Consider the following 11138-nt stretch of genomic DNA (forward strand, 5'->3'; position numbering starts at 1 on the left):
GTACATACATTATCTCATATAATACTCAGGATAGCCCATTCTTTATGGATGAGAAAACTGGGGTTCAGAGAAATTCAGTAACTTGCCCAAGGCTACAGAGCTAATGAGTGGTAGAGATGGGATTCAAACCCTGCCTAATTCCAAAATTGTGTCTTATCCACATGGTTGAATTAGTCTGCCAGTCTATTTACTCTTTAATGGCCAAGATCCTAATTTGTCTTGCACTATGAAAAGCAGTCATAGGCAATGAAATGAACAGAAATTTGCAAAGTACATAATTTGCTTTTAAACAAAAATCTAGTTTAAAAAATATTGCCAATTAACCACAGTCCTTCTTGGCTAATTACCTACCCAGAGTTTATTAGTTTTCACTTGGCATGTCTTGAGATGCTTTTCCCTTCTCAGTAGTGTAATGATACTTCTGTAAAATACTTGTTTAATTTTTCTGAGCATGTTTGGGATGGGTTGCACATGGGAATCTTTATTATCTATAGGCAGAAAAAATCCACCTGCAGACCCTGCGGGCGCTGTCTGAGGTATAGAAAATGACACTGAGAGAGGATGCGGCTGAGGAAGGTCCAGGCAGCTGATGAGGAGGCCAGGAAGCTAAAGTAAGTGAACTTCCCTTAGTGCCCTGGGCCCTGGGCTGCTTCCCAGGGCTCTAGAGGAACTTGCTGAAGAAAAGCAAAAACCACAACAAGAAAATGCACATATTTATCAGTTTATTCATTTATTCATTCACTCATTCCCTCAAAAGATGGTTATTGAGCCATAGATGGTTATTGGATGCCAGGCACTATTAATAGCAGGCTTTCAGTCTTGTGTGAAAAGAAGGATTGAATATCAGGGAGGTTATTAGGAATGAAAATATAAGGTCAGCCTCCAGACGAAGCCTCTTTGTTTTTGACACCTTCTGTACACAGCACCGTGAGGGGGTGATAAGGTGGCCTCACTATTCTGTCCACACTCCCCAGGTGTTTGCTAAACCCCTCTGCCCAGAGCCCTGGCTGCAGGAAATTGCTGGCTTTAGGAAGGAGCCTGGAAACAACTCTGTTTTGTCAGGTAAAGCCCTTCACAGGCTGCTCTGGGCATGCTGCTGGTGTGAGAGATCACAAGTGTTTAGAGTTTACACATGAAAAGGGGGTTCCAAAGAGCCCAAAACTCCCAATTTCTCAAAGACTGATTTTTCAGCTGGTATGTGACCCAATTGCCTAATTTTTCTTCTTCTTTCTTCCTCTGCCAATTTTTTGGTGGCTTAGAAGCCCCAACAAAGAATTAGAGGGACAAAAAAAGACCTGAAACTCAAATCTGTCCAATGTGATATCATTCAGTGTTCAGTTGGAAGACATGTGCAAACCAGTACACCACTAAGTGTGGATTTTGCTGAAGAAATATAGTCAAGAAAGTTGTTTGGACTGTTGCATCAACTCACAGTCCCAAATCTATTTCTAACACCTCAGGAATGGCGATATTTCCAGGGTACCATGGTTCATGTCATTGGCTGAGGGTGAAAGGAAAATTAAATCTCTGACAGGAACAGATTAAAAAGGCAATTTAACAACTTGCACATTACAATTTATTTTTCAAATTAAAACTATTTTTAATATGCAAAAAAGTCATAGATCTACCTCATGGCATTTAATATTTTTGTTATTAAAGGCAATGATTTTTAAATAAGTTTGTTCTTGATTTTATGAATGAATTGCATTGGAGTGGTTTTGATTATTGTTTCTAGGATTTGAGAAAGGTCATGTGTTTTAGGTAGAAAATGACTCCATTGTCATGAGGGTTATAATGTACCCACGTTATAGACACGAAAATTTGACTACAGGGATATTCAGTGATTTTTAAAGAAATCTAAGTATAAATTAGCATACAAGTAATCACAAGAACTCAAATCTTTCCTCCAGTTTAATAGCAGGTCTATTAAATTCAACTCTTCTATTGTAGAGGAAACAGAAAATGTCTGAGAAAAATTCCCCTTCACAGTGGCTCTCATATTCTTTTCCATAAATTCTTTGAAATGCAGGTCTGTTTTCCACATCTATGGGTTTGTTACCCAGTTATTCATATGTGTTGGGCTCTCTCCTGAGCATCAGAGACACACTCCTGTCCTTTGTCAGCACAGGCCGAGAGCACACAGGAATGGCACCACCCTCTTCCCCTGAGTTCTGGGTTCTTGAGGGTGAACAAAGAGCCAGCATCCTGCGTGCTTTAAAGGAAAATCGAGTGGGGCTGCACCGCACTCACGTGATGAGGGAGAGACCACAGGCCTGGCTGCCCTACACCCCAGTCTGCCTTTTGAAACAGGGATCACACTTGTGTAACGTAGATGTGGTTTTAGCAAATTGCAGCTCTTTTTCTATGTTCACTTTATGCAGAAAGATTTTGGAAGAAAAATATGAAGAAAACAACAAACAAATGCAAGAACTGAGATCTCGGAACTTGCAGCAGCTGACTGTGGATGTGCTCCATGTGAGTGCGCTTCTGTTTTAAATTTTACAAAAGACCTTTTCTTGCCTCAGATTCTTCAGATTCATGGGGCCAGTTGGGTAGTAAAAGGGACAAGGTAGGGAAAAAAAGCATCCAGACCAACTCTGCCCAATTCCAGGCTGGACTGGGATTTGTTTTAGAACGTAGGCCAACAATTAGTGATGGCACTAATTCAAAGCAGCTGTACCAAGTGCCTGCTGTGTAAGGATGACTTAATCTGCATTGAATGAACAACTGAAGAGTTAAAAGTATGACTCTGCAGAACAAATGTGTGTCTATCTAATTTTGAATTTCAGCCGTGCTATTGTTGCTTTACTTCTTTAGTCCACTGTTCTTTTTCTGCCTTATTTTTCATTCTTTCCCTCTTTATTTTCTGTCTCCCATCCATATCATCGTGCGTTGTGTTAATAACCCCTTTCAAACTTTGGAGAATTATCATACATATCCAATAATAGGGTTGCAGACTCGCATGAAATGCACCCCAAATTCATGTCCTCTGCATCCCAAGCCTCTGAATACCATCCCTTAATGGTTAAAAATATCTTCATTGACCTTGGTGTGGACTTTGATACTTAAGGTAGTCTTTCTTCAGGGTTGTATTTGGATAATAGACATCAACACCAACCTCCTAGCTCTTTGGTAAAAACAATTTGGGAAGGAGTCCTTTTTATGGAAAACTTTATTGTCTCAAATTCTGGTTATTTGTTCATTGGTCATCCCTGTATCTGAGGGAGATTCTTTCCTTTAGCAGGAAGAACCAAGCCCCTGAGGCTGTGGGGATGATCCCTGAGGTCTGGGGATGCTCATTCTACTGTAGCTCAGTAATCACAGGGCTCTGCACCCTGGGGTGTGCCGGAGCCCTGGGCAGAGCTCACTCGCAGACAAGGCAGAGCGTGGGAACATTGTTTTCTGCCTCCCTCTGATTGGTGATCCACTTTTCTCAATTACTTAGTGGTTGGGAGTGCTTTAGAGTTCTGAAAACCCAAAGTTGGAGCAGATGGGGGCCCAGCCTACATTGACCTTAGGAGTCTCTGTCCATCAGGCCCTTTAGCAGACAGTATGTGGGTGCTGACGCTGCTCCATCCCAACCCCTGTTCTCCACCATCTCTTACTCCCAGGGAGGCTGGCCTCAGAGGTGTAGGGGTGGGATGGTTCCTGCTCACAGAACCTTAGGGTGGAGAAGTTGCCAGCTGAGGGGCAGCAGTGTCAGACCCCTACTCGGGGAAGGGTCTTGACACCACCAAGCCCCCTGCAAACACTGAACACCCTCCTTCAGCTCCCCAGATACTTTCGAGGCCCTGAAGTGATGACTTGTGGAGGTAGGTCATCTTCCCCTCAGGATTGAGACTGCAGATTCCCCCACATCCCCAACAAGAGTCTGGCATGATGATAAGAGTTCTGCATTTGTTAATATATGTAAAATACTTGTTTAATCAGATGATAAAACCAGGACATTTTTCTGGAATGCTCAGGGTCCCCTGCTTCTAAGGGATTTTACCCCCAGAGATTGGAAATTGAGAAGTACAGATGTGATAATATTTTGTTTTATAAAGCCTAAATAACTTTATTCTTAAAGTTAGCATATGGCAAATAAAAATGTAGTTTCAAGTATGATCTTACATTTTAATGTCTGATAACTTCCTTAACTTCTTTGCTTTTCTTCATTGGCCTTAAAAGTAATCATTTCTGTGTTCTTTTTCATTTCCAATATGATTACTATTAGCGTGAAGCAACAACACTGTATGAGGTCTTGTCCCTTCTATAAATTAGGGCCCTTGGGGGATCCTAAAGTCACTTAAGGTTTTATTAGCTCTATATTATCCTACAGAACATGGGAGTCCAGATCTTGGCCCAGTTCAAATGAGGAAAGTGAGGATTTCACAGAGATTTTATGAAGTCCGAACTCATAACCTCCACAGTGTCTGCCTAGTTTCTCCCAATTCCACCCCCGTCCATCAGCAAGGAGCAAAGGCAGGAGGGAGGTGCCTGCCGCTGTCTTGACCAGAGATGGTGGTTCATTCTTTGGTCATGTAAGATTCAGTATCACCAACATCTTTGGTTCTGAGCTTTCCAGAAGCAAGTTTCCTAAGTTGCATATTGATGTAGGCAGGAAGTGCTCCAGGCAGCCCCTGGCTCTTGAAGAGAAGACCCTCCCTGGGCTGATTCTGCCCAGTGCGCAGCGTTGTTCAGCATCACAGGTCTCTTGCCGTCCTTTGTGCAGTTACATCAGCCATTTCCCTCTGACCCATCAGTAGCATCCCACTTTCTCTCTTTCAAATGTCACCGCCTCTTCAGGAGAACTGTCTTTGACCTCAGTCTACTAGCCCTTCTCCAAATTCTTATGTTTTCTAGCAATGCTTCTCAAACTTCAAAATGTACCTGAATCACCTCTTGGTCTTGTTGAAATGTAGATTCTGATTTGGCTGGTCTGGGGTGGGTCCTGGGATGCTGCATTTCTAACAAACTCCCTGGTGATTCCTATGCTGCTGGGCCAGGACCGCACACTGATTAGTAATGGACAGAAATTGGGTTTCTTGAAAGCAGCTTCAGATGAAAGAGGATCTGGAAAAGCCATGATGAGCGGACCTTCCTATAATCTCTTTAGGAAAAAAGAGCATTTAATGGGAATTGAAGAAAAGGAGGGGCAACCTGAGGGAAGGATTTCTTGTTACCCCTAGAGGAGGTTGGAGAGAGGAGGCCAGGCAGAGAGGAGACCAGTCTGATCACATTCACAGGCACAGGAGTGAGGCAGGCGTAATATATTCAGAGAACCAAGGAGGGGGAGCTGATATTTTGCAGATGGACTGAAGGGTCTAGACATCTCATGGAAATGCATCAGTGAGCTGAAAAAGATGAAATACAATGTGAGAAATAAGCTGGATTAATTGGATGCAAGAGGCTAAAGAAAAACATGATTAAGAAGGAAAGAAGGAAGAGGCACACATTCCCGTCTGCCCAGATGCACATTTGTGGTTGAATTTCTTCCTCCTCTCACTGGGGCTCTGTTCTTTAGTCCTCTTCCTTCTGTCTGGCTGGCTGAAGCAAACCTCATTATATTTCAAAAGCAGTTGTAGGAGATAGAAACACAGTTAGGGGAGAGACAGGCTGGCTGTGTCACCTCTTAAATGTTTTAACAATTCTTTGAGGCGTTTAGGAGAGTGGCTTGCTTTGTTTTTCAGAACCTGACTGATGGGGCCTTTTACACTGGAAGGCATTTTCTGCTCCACTGAATTTGGGCTTTGAAATCTTGAAGCGTAGTTGACTGTGGAATCATGTTGGCACCATTTCTTTAAAGGATGGTAGCTTAAAACAACTAGATACCACGATGCACACACTAAGCCCAGTCTTTCTTTTATCCTGGGGTGTATGCAGGTGTGATGGTTTCTGTGAAAATTGTGTGGCAGATCAGGCCTCCAAATGTGAAACAGTCCTGGGGATCAAAGAGCAGATCAAGTCTTGCTCCTTCTAAGAGAAGCAATTATAACAATTCTGTTCTCTTCAAAGAGAACCTCAGAAAATCAAAGTCAACTGGGAGTCTAAATACTTGTTGTCAAATAATTTCTGAAGTGCACACAGAGGCACATTTCGTGCAGTCTCTGCTTTTTGCACTATCAGTGACCCTTTGAAATTTGGAGCCAGTTTCACCTCCTGCAACAATTATTATACAGTACAAAAAATGGACTTCTTAAAAATATTTTATGACTGTATTTCCACAGATGCCACATCACGGTGTAGCACAGCTATGTTTTACTTATTCATTTAAGATTAGTTTGAACTTTCTCCTTTTGATATGAAGATGCTCTTGGAATAGTTCTCCATGAAAGCCATTTACCCAGGAAAACAGGTCAATTCAGCATTAGCTCTGGGTGGCAAGTACACACACACACTCACACACACACACACACACGCACACGCACACGCGCGCACACACACACACACACACAGAGTGATTAGTTGACATGCCTATTGAAACATTTGAGAAGTTTAACTTTTATTTTTTTGAAGTGGAGACTCTTTCATGTCACCTCTTAGATCTCTTTCTTTAAGGAAATTGAAATTCATAGAATCACAGAGCTTTTAAAGCTGGAGGAGAGCTTTAAAAGACATTATTGAAGCCAACACCTCTAGTCTTGAGATGAGGAAGCTGAGTAGGGCTGGACATCCTGCCCGCCTCACCCTCACCATGACCCTGACACTCAGGCCAAGGGAGGTTATATGATTTGCCCAAGGTCACCTGCCGAGTTAATTCAGAGCTGTTCCTCTCATTCCAAGCTGCCCTCTTGAGATATGAAAATGTTATCATGTTTAAGGGAAAGGATTAGGTGGGCTTTTGTTTCTAAGTCATCTTCTAAACAAGAATATTGTTTCATTTGTGGTAATGCTGTTTCCTCTGATCAGCTTCTCATGAATTGTTCATTACCTTCTGCAAGGAATTTGATGACTCAGCTTCAGAGAACCTGCCTGAGTCTCAGCCCATTCCTTCCCTGGACCTTGGCACACTTGGGTCAAGTGTAGAGGACACCGTAGCTGACCTTGGAGATCACGGTATAAGTTTGCATTAGCCTGCAGAAGGCTGCTCTTGGATGACATGTGCGTTGGTGAGGCTGACCCTCCAGTGAGCCTGGCCAGCCTCTGGGAGAAGCCTTGGGTGTATGTGGCCACCTTCCATCAGTTTGCCAGAGCTGGGCTGTGGTGGTGAAAAGCAGAGAAGCTGAGGGCTTTGTCCATCCTCTCTTGTCTTCTTTGTCATAGCGAAGATGAGCTGGAAACTCGCACTGGATGAGGGACCTCCGCTTCTACATGAGTTAAACAGCATCACTACTAACATGTGTAAGACTGTGAATGCTCTGAAGTAAGTTGTTTCCCTGGCCCTCATGAACCAGAAAAAAAGTGCTCAGAGCTGTCAGCCAAACTGGGGAGATATGTCATAGCCTAATGGTATCAAACATGAGTTTTAGAGTAAAAAAGCTGGCCCTATCAGGGAAGACCCTGGCAACAATCTGTCTAGGTCTCAGTTTCCTTTACCATGAAACAAGAATAAAGCAAATTAGCTAAGGCCTGTGACGTGCTCTCAGCTCCATGCCCAGCACATGGTAAAAACCAAAGAGAGGGAAGCAGTTCATGACTCTGAGGGGCAGGGCTGGGAACGTGAGACCTTGAAGTCCTGTAGGGCCGCTGACAAGTGTCAGGAACATCATAGGCACTCAGTGAACATTCTTTGAGTGAATGAATGTGTGGATGAATGACATGTTGTCTCGACCTCTGAGAAGCAGATGCCAAGACGGGACTAGAAGTGCAAGGATATTATTAGGGGAAATGTCTGCATAAAAGGAGTTAGGAAAGGAGCTAGGAAAGGCTGAGAGAACTGTCAGACCGCAATTCGAGTCTCATTCCAAGTGAAGAGAGAAGTTCGCTGGATGAGCCCTAGTCTGTGAGGCAGTCAGAGGCAGCCAGGACGTCAGGAAGTGGTTCCGGAGACTCAGCTGTTGGAGGCTGCATGTCCCTGCTGTGGTGGGCCTGGGGTGGGGATGGCGGAGGGGTGTGGTAGCCTCACTCTCCTTGTGGGTGAATGTCTTGAGGTGCATCCTCGTGGCTGGAACTCTCTGGCAGCAGCTGAGTTCTCTTTCCAAAGAATGGAGGTAGTGAAACTTGGATTTGGCTGGTCATCTCAGCCCAAATTTGCTTTCGATGTCTTCCTGATGGAGCTGTTAGAGCTCGTGCTGCCTTCTTCAGCTGTGAGGAGACTAGGACCTGATGCTCTTCAGGTTGCCATTTGCCAACTTTTGAAATGGTGTTTTGGAAGCCATCTGGTAACGGGTGTTACTGGCAGACAAATATGTGTATTAGATGGATTTGCATTTAGATTCTTTTCAGGTATTTCTTTTATTTATTTATTTATTTGTCTGCATTGGGTCTTAGTTGCAGCACATAGGATCTTAGTTGTGGCATGCAGAATCTTTTCGTTGAGGCACGCGGGCTCTTCATTGCAGGGCGCAGGCTTCTCTCTAGTTGTGGTGCTTGGGCTCTAGAACACACAGGCTCAGTAGTTGTGGTACGTGGGCCCAGTTTCCCCATGGCATGTGGGATCCTAGTTCCCTGACCAGGGATAGAACCTGCATCCCCTGCATTGGAAGGTGGACTCCCAACCACTGGACCACCAGGGAAGTCCCCAGGTATTTCTTTAATACATTATTTGTTATTTTCCAAAGGTAAAATTTGGAAATGTAGAACCGTCCCCTGGGCCTTTCTTTCCAAGGCTATAAAACCAAGGGCTAGGCAGGCCTTTGAGTAGCACCGATATGGACAGCCTGTGCACTGCTGGAGGGCCATCGCCATCTAGAAAGAGGAAGCCCCAGGACAGGGCATTTAGTGGGTGGCCTAGGATCAAGAGGCCTGGGCCCAGCCTCCAGATTTCAGATAGGAAAGGGTACTTATTTCACAGACAAGAAGCCAAAGACAGTAGGTAATTTGCTCAAGGACTCCAAAGTTCCTGCTTTCTAGTGCAAGTTACTCCTAAGCTATCTCTGACCACAGAGCTGCCGGGATTCTCAGGCTGGCATCCTCCTTACCTTGCCCTTTGTCTTCCGTCAGGAGGTTTTGGTATGACAGACCATGTGTTGAGTTACCAGCCAAACTGGAAGTGGGCCAATCCACTCCTTTGCCCACCTTGTTCACACTGTAAGGAAACTACTTAGACGCCCATTATAAGCTGTGAGAGCCAAAAACACATAGTAGTTTTAGGTGGGCCAAATGCCTTGTAAAATACTTTAAACATTTCCCTTATTTTTTCCTCTCTGTAAATTCATATTTTCTAATTTCTATTCTTTCTTAAATATTAAATTGAAAAGGGAGACTATGAAGAACTATGAAATGTAGCCTTTGGGTTGATGATTGGTTAGATGGTGGGTAATTGCAAGATGGTTAGTGACCTCATAGCTTACTCATGAAACTTTGAGACAGGAAACTTTAATTTGTTGATGAACTCTGAAGTGGTTAATTATTACCCCCATTTGCTTTGCCTTATACAAGATTTGACTCCAAACTTTCAGCACCCAGAGGAGGTTGTAATTTATTTTTTATCTAGCTTGTATATGTAAAATAAAATTACACAATCATTTTTTTTAAGCTCCTGCAGCAAATGTTTAATCAGTTTTAGATGCTGAATTGGGAAATTCCCTCTGGGATTGAGGAGTTAGCTGCAGAGAAACAAGACAGGGTGAGGCATTATTTACATCTGATATGCATTTAGTTGACAACAGCTGATTTAATCTAGCTGAAGTCATGGATAACCATTATAATCAAATGAGAAAGCATGACTGGAATGTTGAAGAAATTATTCCTATTTAACTCCTTATATGTAATGTTGATGATTACTTGCACATTAATTTTTGCCAGGAGCTTCATTACACTCTAGCCTTATTTTTAGCAGCTCACAGCTTAGTTTCAGAATAGCATTTCTTGCAAAGCTGGAATAATAGCCTGGGACTCAGAGGCCCCAGACCCACCCAGAGCATGGCTCTCATAAAGCAGAGGCTGCACTGGTGTCGATCTTGGCTGCCCACCCAGATCCTGGCCAGCTGCCACTTAATTTCCTTTTAAGCCACTCCTTGAGCAAGTCCTGAGCCCCTCACTGTGCTCAGAGAAAGCTTAGACCTCAAGAGGGTCGTAATTTGCTTGCTCGTAGGAAGCCCACATGCCCTTTTTTAGTTGTAGGCTGGCCTATGACTTATGGTGCCATCTCTTCCCTTTAAATGTTAAGGTGATTTGAACTCTGTCAGACAATGATATATTTTTATTGTTTTAATTTAAAAAAAGAAAATGTTTACTTACTACAATTCCACTTCTAGATAGTCACCAAGAGAAATGAAAACATGTCTACAAGAAGATCTGAACACAAATGTTCTTAGCAGTTGTATTTATAGTACCAAAAAGTATAAACAAGTCGTGTCAATCAGCAGGTGAGCGGATAAACAAACTTGTAGTTTATCCATACAGTGTAATACTGAGCAATGAAAAGAAGCAAACTATCAACACACACAAGTGTGGGTAAATATCAAAACACTGTGCTGAGAGACAGAAGCCACAAACAAAAGAATTCCTATGGAGTATGTTTACATATAAATATTGTACAAGAGAGGATGCATGGGAATATTTTTATATATGTGGATATGTGTTTATCTATGTATTTCTATGAAGTTCTAGAACTAGCAGCACTTATCTCTAATGATAGAAATGAGGCCAATGGTTGCTTGGGGATCGTGGTGTTGGAAATCGACTCCAAAAGTGCACAAGGAGCCTCTTGTGGTGCTGCTTACCCAGATGTATGTATTTGTCAAAACTTATTGAACTCTATACTTTAAATGAGTACATTTTATTTTCCATAAATTATACCTCAGTAAGGTTGATGAATTAAAAAAATATATTGATAAAATATCCAGGAAAAAAAAAGGAAAAAGGAAGCATGAGTAATGCCTATTAGCCTACATTTTAGCTAATGAATGGCTGAGAGAGACTGGCCTGAAGTTGTGGAGCTAGAAGGCAATCAGGAGGATCTCTAGATGTTATCTGGGACACAGAGTCCTTAGTCCAGAAAATGATGATGGGGTTTTCTTCTAATGTCAACCGAGCAGCATTGTCTTCCACAA

General features: G+C 42.9%; 1 protein-coding gene across 1 annotated transcript in view; it reads left to right on the forward strand.

The window, feature by feature from the left end:
- Positions 1-8347, forward strand: part of NEK11 (NIMA related kinase 11) — a 109758-nt gene extending 101411 nt beyond the window's left edge. Inside the window, 4 exon segments of the mRNA XM_027086481.1 lie at positions 495-553; positions 555-611; positions 2382-2479; positions 6892-8347. Of these exon segments, the coding sequence (XP_026942282.1) occupies positions 495-553; positions 555-611; positions 2382-2479; positions 6892-7055 (378 nt within the window). The 3' untranslated portion in view covers positions 7056-8347.
- Positions 8348-11138: the final 2791 nt, after the last annotated feature.

Source organism: Aethalodelphis obliquidens, unplaced genomic scaffold, assembly GCF_003676395.1.
Source record: "Aethalodelphis obliquidens isolate GAN/ISIS:26980383/991018 unplaced genomic scaffold, ASM367639v1 scaffold56, whole genome shotgun sequence".
In the NCBI taxonomy this organism is placed as follows: Eukaryota; Metazoa; Chordata; class Mammalia; order Artiodactyla; family Delphinidae; genus Aethalodelphis; species Aethalodelphis obliquidens.